Source organism: Saccharomyces cerevisiae, chromosome XI (assembly GCF_000146045.2).
Source record: "Saccharomyces cerevisiae S288C chromosome XI, complete sequence".
NCBI classification, from domain to species: domain Eukaryota; kingdom Fungi; phylum Ascomycota; class Saccharomycetes; order Saccharomycetales; family Saccharomycetaceae; genus Saccharomyces; species Saccharomyces cerevisiae.
This window is the reverse complement of record NC_001143.9, coordinates 465,358-483,324: the sequence shown is the minus strand read 5'-3', so window position 1 is coordinate 483,324 and position 17,967 is coordinate 465,358. Positions and strand designations below refer to the sequence as shown.

The window sequence follows — 17,967 nt, the reverse complement described above, 5'->3', positions numbered from 1 at the left end:
GCCTCTTTCTTGCTGTATAATATTTCAATATTTGTCCGATACCCGGCAAGCGAAGATCATAAAGAATATCGAAATGAACCTCATAACTGAAAGCAATCATCATAAATTTGTGCTTTGAAGAAGCAATATAACTGGTCGAGTTACGTCAAGTTCTGCCTAGCAATGTTATAGCATTTGAACACATTATGGCGATCAAGAAAAGAAATAAAATTAGGTTACCAAGTGGTTCTCCTGAGGAGGTTGGAATTGATGGTTCTGCGCATAAGCCAATGCAGCAAATTAAGCCCCTAGTGTCGAACGATTCTGAAGATGATGACAACGACATTTGTGTATTACAACCAATAAAGTTTAAAAAAGTTCCTAAGCGCGACATTACCTTTGATGGCGAACAAGCAATAAAGGAGGATAATTCGCATTATGAAGATCTTTACCATTCAAAGAAAAATACCAATGCATCGACGCGAAACAAAGATGATTTGCTAATTCTCAATATGGAGGACTTGATGGAGGGGAATCATCATCTATTAAGTGATTCTTCAGAGGCTGGCAGTAGCTCCGAAGGTGAGCACATTAGTAGTATACCAACCCGAGGAGAAATTGCAAAACTGAAAGCACAGAAGTCATTATCTAGAAGGAAAATTAGTGAGAGTGATGTTACAACAGAAAGAGATTATGTAAAATTGTTGGACAGTGAGGATAAACGCGAAATTATGGAGACAATAAGATTAAATGGTGGTCTGAAACGTAACAATGAAAAGGAGATTACGAACTTCAGTGACGATGAAATGCAAGGCTTTCAAGACGAAATGCTAGCCCTCACGGATAATCAAATTGCTATTCAAAAGGATTCTAAAAGAAAGATTATAGAGAAGGCCATAAATGAAGTGCCCTACAGAACTAATGAAGAATGGGAAACCCAGCTTTTAAGCAAAGGAAATATAAACAAATCGAATGAGAAAATCATCACGCCCTTACCGGTACTTTTCCCAGACGATGATGAAAGTGGGAACAGCATTGAGAGAATAAACGAGATGGTTTCGAAGATCTGCTTGCAAAGGAAGAAGGTTGAGATGAGGTTGCAAGCGTTAGAAAAAACAAAAATTGACTTGGAAAAATCTAAAGCAAGCCTAATAAATAAGCTCATTGGTAACTGAACGTTAATCATGTTATTTTTTTAATCGCTGTACTATTAAAAAGGGATATCTTTACGACAAGTGATATGGATGTATAGATTGATGGTGTATATTTGTATACTATAAAATGTCCAATATATTGTACACTATTGAATCACAGGACACAAAGTAAAATGGTAGCAATTCTGTCGGAGAATGAAAATAATGTACTTATTTTCTCTTTTCGCGAAATGCTTTCTTAAAGTCGTCCAGTACACGGTTTTCACTAGCAACGTTAACCGAGTAGGCTGCTGGGTCAACATGGTTCTTGCTTACCTCCCAATCAAATTTGGAATCTGATGACATTCTTGGATCATAAAATGCTGTAATATCGACTGAAGAATCCACTGTATCTTCTGGATTATCAACTCTGTTATTACTATTGCTGTTTGATTGTATGACGTTATCATTAATTTTAAGTATTGGTAGTTTCTTATTGAAATTTAATGATTGGCTTTTGGGAAAGGCATCTTCGTCACTACTGCCTAGCATCTGGTTTATGTCATTGAAATGCTGATTGTTCTGTCTTATTGTACTAGGTAACACTGATGTTGCGTGTAGACTGGCACGATTTTTTTTTCTCCCATCAAGACTCATGTTTAAAGACTGCAAAATAGGAGTGTGTGAATTAACGTTCTCACTCGGAGCACTGGTTGACAGCTTGAAGTTGAAACCAGATGCTATATCGCCATCATTGTCATCTTCGTCGGATAAGTCATCAATTTGAGACCAACCATTGAATGAGTCCTCCTCAATGCTGGCCAATGTCTCTCTAGATTTGTTTAGTTTTAGTTCAGGAATTTTAGATGAACTTGTATCGTAGTATGGCAATTCAATCCCATCGGCCTTTAATACATCAAAATATGATGGAGGATCCACAGGAATAGCATGAGAATCGGCTGCGCCGCGCTTAGCTAGATCAAAATCAAAATCTGGAGGCGGGGAGTTTGATAATGGTTGGTAATTGAGAATTGGTGAGGTGATGGGCGATAATGGTAACGCCTGAGGAGAAGTTAATTCTCTTGGAATCTGATTGGGCTTATAAATGTTTGCGACCAGCTGTTTGGATGCGAAGACATTGCTACTTTGATCATTCTTCTTGGAGGTATTATCTGACTTGCTTTTCTTTACGCTTTCAGCTCTATTACGCACTACTGGAAGATCAGACGGTATTCTAATGTTCATCTTCTGCACGTTAGGTGAAAGAACGGGAGACGAAAGAACTTCTTTTGGGAAGAAAATATTGGAATCATGATGACTTGCGTAATTTTGTTGATCTGCTGCTGGTGCGAAATTACCATCTTCATCACAATACTGGAAATGACTCTCGTAGCTCGGTAGCAAAGTATTCGCGTGTGAGCATAGTTGATTTAAAATATGGATTGGAGAATCAATACTTATTTCGAAATGTTTTCTATTGTCCCCGTACTTCTTGGAAAGACGAAGGCAAATTTTTATCCAATGGTGGGCTTTGATTTTATCATAATTTGTATCAGGGTGTAACCGTATACTGTTTGTAAACTTGCTTGGGACAAACACCTCGAACTGAAAATCTTTGTTAACTAGATCGCCGGATTTTTCATCCAAGAGGATGTTCCCTCTATTTTTAGCCTTCAAAGGATTCGAACCAGCTGGTATATGAGGCAGTTTAGGACCGTTATGTTCAGCCAACAGAAACTTTTTAGTTGGCTCTAATCTACGAGCCTTCTCGTGATTTCCATTACTATTACAAGTGTATTCCATAGACTCTGTTAGATAAATTCTAATACGATGCAGAGTAACTTTATCTAGAGGAGCGAAATGGAAATCGATGGGTAAAAATGCATTCAAAACGATCTCTTTCGAGAAAATTACCACGTCATAATGAAGAAGATCTTTCCAGTCCTTGGAAATTGCAATAGCTTCAGTCTCTTCTACGGATCCATCAGAAGGAAGCCTTACGACTTTGATGGGTAATTGAGTATGTATAGTTGATTTGAATGCGCCAAACCTCTCTATGTCTATTGACAGTTTATACTCCACGGAACCAAAATTGGCTTTTATACTTTCTGGATAAGATTGCGATATTGGCTGTTCAAAAGTGTAAATATAATCGCCCGGTCGAAAAATAAAAACTTCTTTAGAATCTTTGGATGGTGTAAGATAGTTATCCTCTTGCTCAGGACTTGGAGTAGCGCCACTATTACTGAATGTTTTTGTAAACAAATCAGATATGAAGGTATGAGGTGACAAAGAGTTACCGTGAAAATTTGCCGGTACCGATCCTCTTCGACTAGATGATGGTAATGGTGTCTTTTGAATAGCCAACAGTTTACTGTCGTCATGGGAAACATCACTTGATACTGGCTTGTTACTCAAATTATCGGATGACAATGAGTTGCGCTCATAGGCATCCAGACTTAGATTGCTATTATCTTTAGGGGGTTCAGCGGTTGGTGGGATATATACTGAAGCACCGCTTTTTTCAAGTAGATAATCTTCATCGCTCATAGATGGGCGATTGGACGAATTATTTGAGCTGTGATGTTCTAAGGTGAAAGAATTCATGCCGTCATCCGCCTGATAAAATGGCCATGTGTGATTGACAACAGTTTCAACATCTGAAAATTCTTCTCTCTTCGGTGGTATACCTTCCGGCCACTCTGTTCTGGATATTCCTTTGAAGGTTATCGATATACTTTTTAATTTATTCGGTTTCAACACCCTGACGATAAGAGATCCTCGTAAGATACTGGGGGCTATTTCAGACAGTCCGTTAGTTTCAAATCCTTTTAAAAACACTATGGGTTCGGCAAGCTTTACAAAGACTTGTAGTGTTGTTGTCTGCACCAGTGGGACGGCATCAGGTGCTGCATTTATATCTTGCTCCATGGGAAACACTGGAGCTACAGTATCATTTTCTGTATTGAATTGGAGCATGTAGTCATAGAGGAACAAGCAATATTCTATGGGATTCCAGCGTATTTGTGCGGAATGGAACTTTCTGTTGGTTGTCTTTCTTGTTGCTTGTCTCTTATTTCAACGAGTTGTTCCCATTTTTGATAAGATGGGGATAGCGAAATAAGACAAAAGAGTCAATATTTGGCAATTCGCTCAAAGAGGTAAAAAGACGGCGCTATTATATATCTGCGTATATATACTACAAACAGCCGGGAATACATTTGGCAAAGTCCTCGTACGACAATAGGGCAATTGCTAGTAGTGTTAAGCAGTTTTTCAGGTGAACTTGCAAACCGAAAAAGAGGAAAAATTGGTTCACATAGTAAAATGCACTCTCTCGAAGGAAGTGTTCGGTGAAAGCCACGATATGCCGCTGGAAATTACAGTTCCTTGATTAAAGATTCTACTGTTTGCTTCAACTTGTTAATTTGGTCTTCATTGGCGTTTGTAATTTCTTTGAGAAGGTCGTTGACTTTTATTAGGTCATAATAGTTTTCGTAAATGGTATTCTTGATAGAATTGTTAGTCTCGGTTTCTTTGCCCAAGAGCTTATTGTGAATTTGTACTAGCCTCTTAAAGGGCAGGTTCTTTATCTCTTCTTCTGCATCTTCTGACCCCTCCTTGAGATCCTCTTCAGTTGCACTCAATTCGTCATCTTTCACTGGTTTCTCAGTGTTTGCTTCGGTATCTATATTCACATCTGTGACTTGCTCCTCCCCAGAATGAGCCTCGCTGGCTTTTTCCCCTATACGTGCTTCTTGACGACCTTTATTCGGTTCATTTTCCAAGTTGTAGAATTCTCTTAAGAGCAATCTTCTATCTTTGTTCAGACTGCTCACCCTCAGGGACTTTTTGTGACTAATTTGTTCTGCCATCTGTACTTAATATCCTCGTCAGATTCCGTCTCACCGCAAATACGCCTCTTCTATGCAGAGCCTCACCTATACGTACAACTTACTGCCTCTTGTTTCCACGCAGCGAAAATTCGATGATTTCTCGTATAAAGCATATCGAAGTTGAATCATCACAAAAAGGCCCATTGTGTAATGGACCCTTGCCACAACAACACTCTCGTTGCACAGGTAGAACATACTTTTAAGGCCTGGGTAGATTCATTTTTTTGACATAGGAAAAGATTAGCAGAGGAGTATGAGACTTTCGTTTGGTAAACAGCGTTATCATGGCGGTACAACAGTAACTTTGACTGAACAAGGAGCTTCAGATTCCCTTCGCGCTGCGCAAGCTATCTTCCAGAACCATTCCAATGAGGTCAGCAGTCCATGCCCTCCAGTAACGGTGAGCAGGAATCCTCAAACTAGGTTATCAGAGCCATCGCTACAAAAGTCAGGGCGGAAACAAGAACAAAAGAAGGCACGCATACGAACAAAACAGGTACCTAAGATTAAAACAACGGCGCCTAATGATGTTGAGTTGTCTAAGAAACACAGGTCAAGCCCTGCAGGTAAAGATAATGTTAGTAGTACTGCTCAAATGGCAGCTGCTTTAGCGCATTCACAATCGAAACTTAGTTCTGACAATAACTCCTCCCATTCTTCGGCATTGGATACACTAAAAGTTCTAGAAACTCCGAACTTGAATGGCTTGCTGGGCATTCATTCACGCTCAAGCTCAAGAAACGGCTCCAATGAATCACTGACGCCTGGCCAAAGAACTCCCGACAATAGATCTCAAGAGAATTTACTTACTTCCTTTAGTAGCGGTAGAAGGCTATCCTCGAGCTCTATGGAGCCTGCAACTAATAAAGACAGCAACAAAGCTCTGCCCAAACGCAGGCCGTCTCCTCCCTTGCAATCATCACTTGTCGGCAGTGGTCAGCTTCATGAAAATGAAAACCTATCATCAATTAGCATCGATTCCAGACATAGTCTCAATCCGGACACTTCAGACGTTATTTCTAATAGGTCACAAACAAGTCTATCTCAAACAATTAATCAACTCTCGTTATGTGAATCAGAGCCATCTATTGCAAGCTCAAACACTACTACTACAACGAGCAACCAGGGAAGTGGTTTGCCCAACTTGGTTCCGAACTATTCATCCGATATGAGGAAGAAGAAGCTTGTTAACAAGTTCAAAAGGAAAGTATTTGGTAGTAAGCCCAAGCACTTATCTTCACAATATGAAATGGATGCAAGCAGCGAAGAACTGGGACAACATGAACAACAACCGAGTATGAGATTTAAAACAACATTACGTAAAACCTCTGTAAGTACAAACGCAGAAAATGATCATGCATCCTCTCTACATGAGGGAAATCTGAGGTATAAGTACAATCCGTCCAACGACACGTATGATGTGTATGACGATACTGATTCTGATTCTGAATCTGATCAGAACCAGGACGCCTTGACCAAGCCACGCAAAAGAGATAGAATTAAGAGAAAGATCAGGAATTCTGCCAATAAAACTGCACATCATAGGCCTATCCACCGCACGAGAGATCGGAAATTCAATGAGGATAAACCCTGGAAATCACATACAGATATAACTTTCGTAACAGACAACGAAAGGAAGCGTTACGAAAGCATGTGGGTAAGCAACAGACACCGTCATTTGAACCTGTTGAGCTGGTGGCCCTCTATAACGGGTGATTCCGGAGCAATTAATACTTTACCCGAAGATGGATTGATATTGGGTATCATAGTCCGTGATATCTGGAAGCGGTCTAACTTGCCCAATAGTCTATTGGCAGAAATTTACACGAAGGTAGACACAAGAAAAGATGGTACTTTAGATAGGAAATCTTTTATTGTGGGTATGTGGCTGGTCGATCAGTGCCTGTATGGCAGAAAACTTCCCAATGTTGTCGAGCAATGCGTTTGGGATAGCGTAGATAGATATGCTTCCACCACGGTTGTGCCAGTGAGTACGCTAAAGGCGATGGCCAAACAAAAGAGAAAACAGATGAAAGAAGAAATCAAGAATATCAAGAAGGAAAACCGTGTAGTTCTTGTAGACCACAATAGCTCGTCGTGACGAGTGTGACTCGCACCACTTCGTAGGTAGACATATACAGAAGTATATATATATAATGCGTAATTCCCCCACTTGTTACTGTTAAGCTAATCGAATTGTCATCTCAGAAATCTTGTTCGAGATAAGGCCAATCTTACTAAAAAAATGTCTATTAGTCTTCTCTGTTATTATTATTCCCGGCTTTTTGCTTTCTTTCCTTTTTTCCAAGGAAGGGGGCAAATTCGATCAACTAAAAAAGAGGCATCGTTTATTCGGATGCCACCACTGAGACGATCCACAGGCTAATTGTGACTAGTGGATCACAGAACAACCAAAATGTTTAAAGTGTTTGGTTTTGGTGCGAAGGAAGAGATTCCTGAGCTTTCACAGGAAGAAAAAACTAAAGCCATTCTAAAACAAGCTCATGATTTCGAACAGGCACTGCGTGCGATGGACTATGTCTTAGATGATAATGCTGACGAGGGTTTGGCTTTGCTGGATGAGAGTGATGCTAAAGAAGCTTCCGACCAAACTATAAATGCGTTAGCTCGTGGTGTCATTGAATTTTTGGAGGCCACTTTAGGTTTTGAAGCTGAAGAGATGAAAAAAGCTTCTGCGACTTTGGCCAAGGCAGAAGCTTTATCTTTGAAAAGTAGAGAGAGGGCTCAAAAAATTGGATTGAAGAGCAGTTCTTTATATCCTCCAGGAACAGTTTATGCCGTGACTTATACAGAATCATGCCTTCTACATGCCCTATTGATGATTTTCAGTGAAAGTATGATGGAGGCGGCCAAGGCCATTTTAAAGCTCAGAAAGTCGTACTATATGTTACAAGAAATCTTGGAAACTATTAAAGCTGCTAACAAAGCCAAGAAATTGAAAATTACGTCAGGCAGTGAAGATAAGGAGTCCACCCCAGCGACTTTCATAACTGGTGGCGATGCGTTCAATTCCGTTGATATACCTTATGAACTGACTCCTGAAGAACAAAAGGATAAGGATCTTTTACAATTTGCTGAACAAATTCATAGCATGAGGACTGAAAGATTATCTGGCGCCCACATTGGCAACTCTCCTGCAATTAACAGGTTGAGAGGTGAGCTAGGACTACAAGCAATGGAAGACTTGCCAGAAGAGGAAATAACAGATCATAAAGTTCTTTCGGATGATATAGATTTAAGTCAAGCAACAATTGATGAGTTTGTCCATTCTGGTGTCAATTTATGCTTTGGTATTTTACAGGTTGTGATATCACTATTACCACCCGCTATTGGCGCGGTCCTATCTGTGGTTGGATTCAGGGGTTCCAGAGAAGAAGGTTTGAGACTTGTTTGGAAAGCCACAAAGCAAAGAAACGTGCATGGTTGTATTGGTTTGTTAGCCCTGATGTTTTACTATGATGGACCTTTCCAATTCACTGACGATGATTTTGATATTCCTGCAGCAGTTAAGGATTCCAGTAACAGTGAAGATTCTGAAGATGAAGAGATGGATGGCCCTACGTTGTTGCATCCTGGGAAAATACTGGAAGATGCGTTGCTGCAATCAAGAGCGCTATTTCCCAATAGTGCGCTATGGTTATTGAATGAGGCAAGGATGCTATCTGGTAAAGGGCGTTTAGAGGAAGCAGTCGCATTGATGGATTCGATTGATGTTAGCAAGATACGGATGAGACAGGTCAAATCCTTGATGATTTTTGACCGTGCTATAACATTGATCCATTTGCATCAATACGATAGAGCTGCAGAAGATATTTTATCGCTATTAGACATCAGTGATTGGTCACACGCTTTTTACACATATTTTGCTGGCTGCTGTTATTTAGAAAATTGGAGAATGTGCGAAATGGGATTAATGAAGTCAGACAAAAAGGATGAATACCAAAAGAAGGCCGAAGAACTTATCTTCACCTCTGTGAATTTGCTAGGTAAGAAAACCTTCAAATCGAAGAACCTGCCATTAGATAGGTTTATTCTGAGAAAAGTTGAGCAATTTAAAGCGAAAAAGGAGGAACTTGGGGTGGAAAATCCTCTGGATGGTATCGCTACTTCACCAGTACACGAAATTGCGTACTTCTACAATGGTTATAATAGAATGTCTGAAGAGCATTTGGAGCTAACAAAGAAAATGCTAACTGAGTATAGAAATCCCGCCATTGAAGCTTTAGACTCAGATCAGGAGTTAATCAAAGATCTCTTGGTCTCTTTGACATTAAGAAGATTAGGTCATATCCAAGAAGGTTGTGATATATTGGATGAAAAGGTTCTACCTAAGTTTTTCTCCATTCAAAATGGCAAGGTCAAATATATAAAGAAAACTGAAGATCCATGGGCCTATCCGACTGCACTTTATGAACGTGCTCTATTTACATGGAAGTTGGAGGGCATGGATGGCCTTCCAGAGAGTAAAGAATGGTTACTGAGGGCTCAGGGCTACGCAGATGATTATGAATTGAGTACGAGAGTAGGTATGAAAATTAAGGCTGCCATTGACCGCGTTGACCATTCATTGTAATCAAGTTTTGATCAGCCCTCATGCCCTTTTTTTTAAGAAATATTTTCCCCTATTAGTTTTCCTAATGTCCCACCTAATTTTAAAGCGCTAAGCTATACTTATTGACCGTACATACCTTGCGTAGTTTAATTACATACGATTTGATGCTTTCTCAGTGCCATCGTCCTTCCTCCTTGCGCAAAAAATAGGAACCCGCTTTAGAAAAGAGGAGAGGAAGGTGAAGAATGCTGTGAGTACTGCCTTAGTTTTAAGGTAGCTACATTTGTATTGATTTGTTACTATCCCAGCTACTATACAGGAATTATAGCCATTCTTTAAGTATATTTAATTTGTCTTTAGCGAATTTGGGTGTACTTGTTAGAGGCTTTTAACAATGAGTAGTGGTACCGAAAATGATCAATTTTATAGTTTTGATGAAAGTGATTCCAGCTCTATTGAACTTTATGAATCTCACAATACATCTGAATTTACTATACATGGACTAGTTTTCCCGAAGTTAATTAGTGTAACAAGCCAAGATTCAGAATTTGACATCAATGAAGATGAAGATGGAGTCGATACCATATATGAGGGGATGCTAGATGCTCCTCTTACGAAAAACAACAAAAGAATACTGTGTGAAGGGAGTGTACCGAATCTCAGTTATGAATGCTTAACCACCAAGGGTATATTTGAAAGAATGCTTCAAAGGGTTGACCATTTACAACCTATTTTTGCAATTCCATCTGCGGATATATTGATATTACTACAGCATTATGATTGGAACGAGGAACGTTTGCTAGAAGTTTGGACCGAAAAAATGGACGAATTGCTTGTGGAGCTTGGCTTAAGTACCACAGCAAATATCAAGAAAGATAATGATTATAATTCACATTTCAGAGAAGTTGAATTCAAAAATGACTTTACATGTATTATTTGTTGTGATAAAAAGGATACGGAAACATTTGCGTTGGAATGTGGCCATGAATATTGTATCAATTGCTACCGTCATTACATCAAGGATAAGTTGCATGAGGGGAACATCATTACATGCATGGACTGTTCCCTGGCATTGAAAAATGAAGATATAGATAAAGTGATGGGACATCCTTCGAGTAGTAAGTTGATGGATTCTTCAATCAAAAGTTTTGTTCAAAAACATAATCGTAACTATAAATGGTGCCCGTTTGCTGACTGTAAATCCATCGTGCACTTGCGAGATACGTCATCATTACCAGAATATACCCGTTTGCATTATTCACCTTTCGTTAAGTGTAATTCATTTCATAGATTCTGTTTCAATTGCGGATTCGAAGTTCATTCCCCAGCAGATTGTAAAATAACCACTGCTTGGGTTAAAAAAGCCAGAAAAGAATCAGAAATTTTGAATTGGGTCTTGTCCCACACTAAAGAATGTCCAAAATGTTCTGTTAATATTGAAAAAAATGGTGGCTGCAACCACATGGTTTGCTCAAGTTGTAAATACGAATTCTGTTGGATTTGTGAGGGCCCCTGGGCGCCCCACGGTAAGAACTTTTTTCAATGTACAATGTATAAGAATAATGAGGATAATAAAAGTAAGAACCCTCAAGACGCTAATAAAACCTTGAAGAAATACACTTTCTACTATAGATTGTTTAACGAACATGAAGTTTCAGCCAAGCTTGATTGGAACCTGGGGCAAACTTTGGGCACGAAAGTTCATGCACTACAAGAAAGAATAGGTATCTCATGGATTGATGGACAGTTCCTATCAGAAAGTTTAAAAGTGTTGAATGAGGGACGAACCGTATTAAAATGGTCATTTGCCGTGGCATATTACTCGGATGCATCTCATAATTTGACGAAGATTTTCGTTGATAACCAAATGCTCTTAGCCAACGCAGTGGAATCGCTATCGGAGCTATTGCAAATAAAAACCCCCGAAGTGATCATGAAACGAAGACCAGAGTTTTATAATAAGGCCGGATATGTGGAAAATAGAACCACTGCATTAATGGAATGCGGTAGAGAACTGCTATGTAAGGGAATTTGCAAAGCTGCAGAATGAATGTTTTGTTTTAGTATTGTTTTGGTTATTCTGTTGTTTTATTCATGTTTTTTGTACTGCGGGATGTTTGGTTATTTTGGAGTTTAAACGTTGTTGCATTTTTGTATATTTTCGTATTTTTTTATTTATTTGAACCTGTATTTGTCGTTGAAATACTATTTATATACACATTGTTGTTCCAATTCCTACAAAGTTATATTGTTTTAAAAAGATTTCAAAATTCTTTGAATCGGAAATGACGAGTAACAGCTAACTTACATTTTAGGTATTTAGTTCTTCTTTATTAAAGCCTCCTAAACAAAGTGGAAATTGAGGTGTAATGACGTACATCTCTTTTCTCTTTGTATTATTCTTTCACAACGTCCTTATTTCACAGTCAAGAATCTCTACCAGGCGCTGGACTTCTAATTTTCTTCTAGCATCTTCGATCCAGCTTTCGCAAACTTTATGAGGCCAACCCTTTAGGGAGACAACCTCTTCTACAGCATCGTTGAGGTTGGATACCCTCAAGTTATCGCCGACTCTTGCATAAACAGAATCGAAATCCGTGGCATTTGAAGGATTACCTGTCTTTGTGAATAAGAAAAGGGAAAAAACTTTGGCGGTTAATTGCCCCAAAATACCGGAATTTGGTGGCAATAAAGAGGCTGTCTTAAAGTCATCTGCCAGTAAGTTCCACCTGTTATAGATCTGCTCATTCGATAAGATTTTTTTACCGCTACATGTGGATTCTAATTCATCTAAAGCTACGCTTAATAGCGATGGAGGGTTTGTCTTTGGTTTGCATTTGCATGATATCTTCCCTTCCTTGCCTTCATTCTTATTACCCTTTTTGCAGGAGCAGCAGTCGCCATCGTCGCAACAAGATTTTTTGTTGAAGGTAGAGAGAAGATTGGAAAGAAGTTTCAATCTGGATAGTTCCTTGTCGATATTCACATCGGGTAAGTTATTGTTGTTAATCCTAGATTTGATCTCATCTACTTGGAAAGTTAATTGCACTAGAGCCTCGTTTTTACTTAAGATTTTGCTCGATCTGTCGATGGATTTGCTGAGGTCGTTAACTTCAGAATTTATTTCCTCTAAATGGGCTAATCTGCCATTTCTTTCCTTCTCAATTTTGTCTTTGATAATTTTATTAAATTCTTTGACTTGAGTGATGGATAGTAAGCCCACTTCATTTGCATGTTTGGCTTGTAACAATTCTTCGTTCGCCTTTAATTTTTCTTCTAGTTCTTTGTCCTTTTGCTTGGTCAAGTTTTCTTTGAATTCGTCTACTTCTTGTAATAGGTTTTTTTGAAGATTCTTTTCAAACTCCCTTTTCGAGTTTTCATATTGTGTGTTCAATTCCGTGATTACTTCTGATGTTCTTTGTATCATGTAATTGGATAAAGCCTCTTTTAACGTTTCATTTAATTGGGATAGATTCGTAAGCATATTCTGGTTAGATTTTTTGATTGAATTGAATTCTGATTCGGGGATGGAGAGGTTTGAGTCATTTAGACTGTTGATGAGATCATTCAAAGAGCCAATGATTTCTTTCAGTTGCGGATCAGAATTTTCTGTTTCAATATTTAGTGGTTCTAATGATAAGATTTTTTTTACTTCAATATTTTCCCTATTAGATCTGCGCGTTTGTGAACTACCAGTTAATCCAGATAATAAATCATTGCTCTTTGCCTTCAAGCCGTCCCAAGAATCTTCTAAAAACAATGTTGGCCTATCGTGATAGTGTTCATATGTTTCTAGTAAATCCTCGGCAAAAGGAACGTTATTAGAGAAAAAGTCACCAAATTTGTCATTTTTTTGCGAATATATGATACCTCCAGCGTAGAAAGCTGTCGCTGACAAAGCAATAGTCCAAAGGGTATTGCGAAATTTGTGCGAAGCCTTTTTTGATGCAACGGTAGTCCCTGTGTTTATGCTGGCTAGACCCCTCCTTAGCACAATTTTTCGTGAGGCAGTAGTTCTTAGCATCATACGAATATTAGTTTTTTAGACTTTTCAATGCGTTCTTATGCCTTTTGTGTTCCTTTACTGTGAATAGCTTCCTCGAGAATAAGAACAGTTTTTAATTTCAGATTATTTTTCACTTTTTTGACAACCCTTAATTCCGATTCCGCACAGAAATCCGTCTTAGAATTTTATTGGTTCAATGAGTCTGCTACACGTCTAAAGTGATTCAATTCTGCTTGTCCACTGCTATGATGCATTGGTTCTTTGCCGACTACGTACTATAAGAAGCCATTTGATGAATCACTATTTTGCAAGTAGTTTCTTCTGTTGTTAGTTTTTTGCAATATTTATTTCTCTTTTTTCTGTAAGAAGTATATGAATCTTACAAAATATTATGAAAACTTTGTTGTATGCTATTGTCATAAGAATGGTTACGGAACGTACGAAAATAGACTTGCTAACTGTTTTTGAGCTGGAACATGTTCCACGCTCCGTGTTTGATGTATAGCATATATTGTATTATGTGCCCGGACGATTGCGTGAAGATGGAAATGCAAGAAAATTACCTCCGGAAACTGATAAGAGATCTTGAGCGTATTTTGATTTGCCTGGCCTTATAGTAAACGGAATCATATCAAGTAGTTGATAAAAAGAAATGTATTGGTTATATTGGATGCTGTGCGGATATGTATTTCGATCTCTATTGAAATGTATGATATTTCTTTGTTTTCGTCAGACACTGAAACCATGAGAAGGACCCAAAAAAAGAGTAAAAGACGTTTGTCATCCAGGATCAATGACGTTACTTGCCTCTCTATAAGCTTAAAGCGCTTAGCGGATGATGGACGTGTGTAATTTGTTACCCGCCTCTCTTTTTTACCTTGTTGTGTCAGTAATTGCATCACCTTTGTCACCACAGAAATGGTAAGAAAATATGGCCATACAGGGCAAAGGAATTTGGCATATCAGTCACTGAAAATAGTCCATAAATTTATTTATTTTTTGTTTTAAAGTGATTACTCGGTAAGGTCTCGAATAGTTAAAAAAAAAATTGACGAGATTTTTTTTTAGCTATGTTTCTGGACTATTCTGGATATGAGGCTCTTACTGAAATCAACTCTTCCTTTGGAAAGTATGTTCTTCTATTGCAACAATTTGAAGGCTGTCGAAGTTTGAAAGATCGGCTTCAAATGCTTAAGGATCTGGGGAGGGAATTTATGATATTCGAGAACTTGAATGTGGAAGATTTCAGAGAATCTAAAAATATGATTCACAGATTTTATACTATGGTTATTTCTTTAAGACAGATTATGGAAATTGGGCCCTTAGTCAGGCGTAGCCCTGCTGTTTTAGTTGTGGAATTCGATTGTCCGGTAGAGGATTGCCTAGATGAACTGGATCCGTTGCATCCATTGAACAGGGCCTTTATATTTATTCATAAACAATGGACCTATTATCATCAATATTATATAGTTGAAAAGGTAAAAAAGGTGATTCTTGATATGGCCCCGGTAAAGGAAGATGATTGGAGCATCCTTCACAAGGTTGTTTATTCAGAAGGTTTTGTCGAAAGACGATATAAAAAGAAGAAATACCTCGGTGATATTTACATTCCACAACCATTAATGAAAAGCAATAAAATCACTACTATCTCAAATTTTTCCCAACTTACCAAAATTTCCAACGTCAGAGTTTACAGATTCAACGCTACAGCAGCGTGTGATCCGCAGAACTTGAACAAAAAAAACTTGAGTATCAAAGAGCTTAAAGATAAAGACCTTCCTAATCTTATTTGGACTTTAGAACCAGAAAAATTCTATGTTGACATGAGACCTTACAAGGAACACGAGGAAAGGAAAAAACGGAGAGAAGAAGAAGCCAAGGTGAGGATGCAAGGTGAGGAACAGGAGAACATTATGATAGAGAGAAAAAAAATGGATAGTATTGAAGTTGAAGCGTCATCAGGATTGAAAAATATCATAAAAACACCTCTCGCTAATAGGGTTGTCAATACTTTTAATAACTGCGCTGCTGTGGTAATAGGCTATGTAACAGAAGTGGATAAAGTAAAGGATGACAATGAAGAGAAAAATAACGACAGACCTAAAATTGCGAACGACGGAATAGCTCAAAAGTCTAGAAGCGAAAGTGAAGATAATGCAGGAACACCGATGGAAAACGCGTACTTTCAACCTGAACCCCAAGATAATGACCAAAACAACATATCTTGGAATACCACTATGAAAGATATTGATCCAATTTACATGAGTGAAAGATGTGCTAGAGTTTGGAGAAAGGAGCAACAAATGCTAGGATTGGAGAAGGCTCAGACATTTGAGAAAAAATATTGTAAAGATCAGATGGTTATGGACGAAAATCAGGTCGAAGAACCTGGTAAGCACTCGGAGAGACATACAAAAAATCAGGTAGTTAGACCTAGGACCAAAATAGCATCTTCCGCCAGTAAAAATGATAATAGTAATAATAAAAATAGTAAATCATGCAAAAATTGCCATAAAGAGGAAGCGCACGGTCTAGTGAGAGAATACCTTAAGATTAAACTCAACATATCACCTCATGGAGAAAGGAATCAGCGAACAAAGGACAAGAGAAAATGTATAATGAAATACAATGCGAGCAGTAACAACATCAACAAAATGCCTGGGGAGAGTGAAGTACTTGGGTCAACTATTTTAACAGATATCCACTTTAAGGATGTCGTAACTGTGAAATTTAGGGATTTTAAAGCCAAATTTAGAAAAGTCAAAATAAACGCTTGATTTGCCAAAAATGCTATAGTCGCATCTAGAAATCATTACCAAAACGTGACGATTAACATAATACATTCAAAAATAAGATAGGATGCATTACATTTCATTATACCGTGGATTGGAACTGAAGATGAAAATTGCAGTAAATAGACAATAATCAGGCCTTATGGTTGTATGTCATATGTATACTCAAGATTTGAACTTTATATCACCTTTATTAGCGCATTAGCGCACATTTTAGGCCCCATTTCGAGGAATGTGGATTTTTGGCAAATCAATGTTTCTAGGTGTCTCTTAGCTTTCTATATAAGGAGTAAGGTATGCTTCTTGATGACATCAACCGTTTACTATACTTTTTTTAGATATTTTGTTTTCTGCGATAAGTATGATGGAAAGTAAACTGGTAATAACGTCAATACGTACTCTCTTGTAATTGTAGTGAAGCACAGTAATTAATATTTAAGCGTTCCCATGTTCAAATGTGTGAAAGGTAGGTAAAATCATTATGTTAAATTTTGAAATCCACATGACCTTGAATTAAATAGGCACATCACGATTGTAAAGGAATGAAATCAATCTGACTCCAAATTACTCAATGTTCTTAACACTATGTGTATCATTGAGACCAAACGGCAACTTCATAGTGTCTTGCTTTCGTGGACAGCGACTACTATTCTGGCCGGACAATTCAGGTTTATAAAGCTCTGCCCCTGCGATATGAAGTTACAATGTTAACATACGGGAGTGAAGGGAACAGGCCCGTTTACCAACTGTCAGTATTAATTATTTGTTAAGTCGCTTCGATATCGAGCTCTGGACATATCTAAATTTTTTTTTATAGTGCGAGGGTAGGAAGAAGGTTTAACTTATTTGGAGTAAACGTATATATTATTAACAGATGTTGCAATTTAAACTAGTTTTATTGGGTGACTCATCCGTGGGTAAATCTTCCATTGTTCATCGTTTTGTTAAGGATACATTCGATGAACTACGTGAAAGTACGATTGGTGCTGCTTTTTTATCTCAATCAATCACTATTCACCCAAACGATGGTAATGAAACAAAGGATGTCGTTATAAAATTTGAAATCTGGGATACTGCTGGTCAAGAAAGATACAAGTCATTGGCACCAATGTATTATAGAAACGCTAATGCAGCATTAGTTGTTTATGACATTACGCAGGAAGATTCACTACAAAAGGCAAGGAACTGGGTTGATGAGCTGAAAAATAAGGTAGGCGACGACGACTTGGTTATTTATTTACTGGGAAACAAAGTGGATTTATGTCAAGAAACGCCTAGCACTGAGACAAGCCCAGATTCAAACGAAGGTGGAGATGAAGAACAAAAAGTAAGAGCAATTAGCACTGAAGAAGCGAAACAGTACGCACAAGAACAAGGGTTGCTGTTCCGAGAAGTTAGTGCTAAGACAGGTGAAGGGGTTAAGGAAATTTTTCAAGATATTGGTGAAAAATTATACGATTTAAAGAAAGACGAAATTCTCTCTAAGCAAAATAGACAAATCGGTGGAGGCAATAACGGACAAGTAGACATTAATTTGCAAAGGCCATCCACAAATGATCCAACATCTTGTTGCAGTTGATATCCTATG

General features: G+C 38.2%; 9 protein-coding genes across 9 annotated transcripts; 6 read left to right on the top strand and 3 right to left on the bottom strand.

Annotated features, from left to right (window-relative positions):
* Nucleotides 1–185: 185 nt before the first annotated feature.
* On the top strand, nt 186–1,154 carry NTR2 (Ntr2p; the record flags this gene model as incomplete). Its single annotated transcript, NM_001179812.1, has 1 exon — nt 186–1,154. The coding sequence occupies one exon, from the start codon at nt 186–188 to the stop codon at nt 1,152–1,154; it is 969 nt and encodes a 322-aa protein (NP_012947.1).
* Nucleotides 1,155–1,343: 189 nt separating this feature from the next.
* ALY1 (Aly1p) lies at nt 1,344–4,091 on the bottom strand (the record flags this gene model as incomplete). Its single annotated transcript, NM_001179811.4, has 1 exon — nt 1,344–4,091. The coding sequence occupies one exon, from the start codon at nt 4,089–4,091 to the stop codon at nt 1,344–1,346; it is 2,748 nt and encodes a 915-aa protein (NP_012946.3).
* Nucleotides 4,092–4,492: 401 nt separating this feature from the next.
* Nucleotides 4,493–4,987, bottom strand: VPS51 (Vps51p; the record flags this gene model as incomplete). Its single annotated transcript, NM_001179810.1, has 1 exon — nt 4,493–4,987. The coding sequence occupies one exon, from the start codon at nt 4,985–4,987 to the stop codon at nt 4,493–4,495; it is 495 nt and encodes a 164-aa protein (NP_012945.1).
* A 274-nt stretch (nt 4,988–5,261) lies between these two features.
* IRS4 (Irs4p) lies at nt 5,262–7,109 on the top strand (the record flags this gene model as incomplete). Its single annotated transcript, NM_001179809.3, has 1 exon — nt 5,262–7,109. The coding sequence occupies one exon, from the start codon at nt 5,262–5,264 to the stop codon at nt 7,107–7,109; it is 1,848 nt and encodes a 615-aa protein (NP_012944.3).
* A 315-nt stretch (nt 7,110–7,424) lies between these two features.
* Nucleotides 7,425–9,602, top strand: YKR018C (uncharacterized protein; the record flags this gene model as incomplete). Its single annotated transcript, NM_001179808.1, has 1 exon — nt 7,425–9,602. The coding sequence occupies one exon, from the start codon at nt 7,425–7,427 to the stop codon at nt 9,600–9,602; it is 2,178 nt and encodes a 725-aa protein (NP_012943.1).
* Nucleotides 9,603–9,975: 373 nt separating this feature from the next.
* HEL1 (E3 ubiquitin-protein ligase HEL1) lies at nt 9,976–11,631 on the top strand (the record flags this gene model as incomplete). The annotated part of the gene is made up of 1 exon (NM_001179807.3): nt 9,976–11,631. The coding sequence occupies one exon, from the start codon at nt 9,976–9,978 to the stop codon at nt 11,629–11,631; it is 1,656 nt and encodes a 551-aa protein (NP_012942.3).
* Nucleotides 11,632–11,985: 354 nt separating this feature from the next.
* MIC60 (Mic60p) lies at nt 11,986–13,608 on the bottom strand (the record flags this gene model as incomplete). Its single annotated transcript, NM_001179806.1, has 1 exon — nt 11,986–13,608. One exon carries the CDS (start codon nt 13,606–13,608, stop codon nt 11,986–11,988), a length of 1,623 nt encoding a protein of 540 aa, NP_012941.1.
* Nucleotides 13,609–14,657: 1,049 nt separating this feature from the next.
* YKR015C (uncharacterized protein) lies at nt 14,658–16,364 on the top strand (the record flags this gene model as incomplete). Its single annotated transcript, NM_001179805.3, has 1 exon — nt 14,658–16,364. One exon carries the CDS (start codon nt 14,658–14,660, stop codon nt 16,362–16,364), a length of 1,707 nt encoding a protein of 568 aa, NP_012940.3.
* Nucleotides 16,365–17,253: 889 nt separating this feature from the next.
* Nucleotides 17,254–17,958, top strand: YPT52 (Rab family GTPase YPT52; the record flags this gene model as incomplete). The annotated part of the gene is made up of 1 exon (NM_001179804.1): nt 17,254–17,958. The coding sequence occupies one exon, from the start codon at nt 17,254–17,256 to the stop codon at nt 17,956–17,958; it is 705 nt and encodes a 234-aa protein (NP_012939.1).
* Between the last annotated feature and the right edge of the window lie 9 nt (nt 17,959–17,967).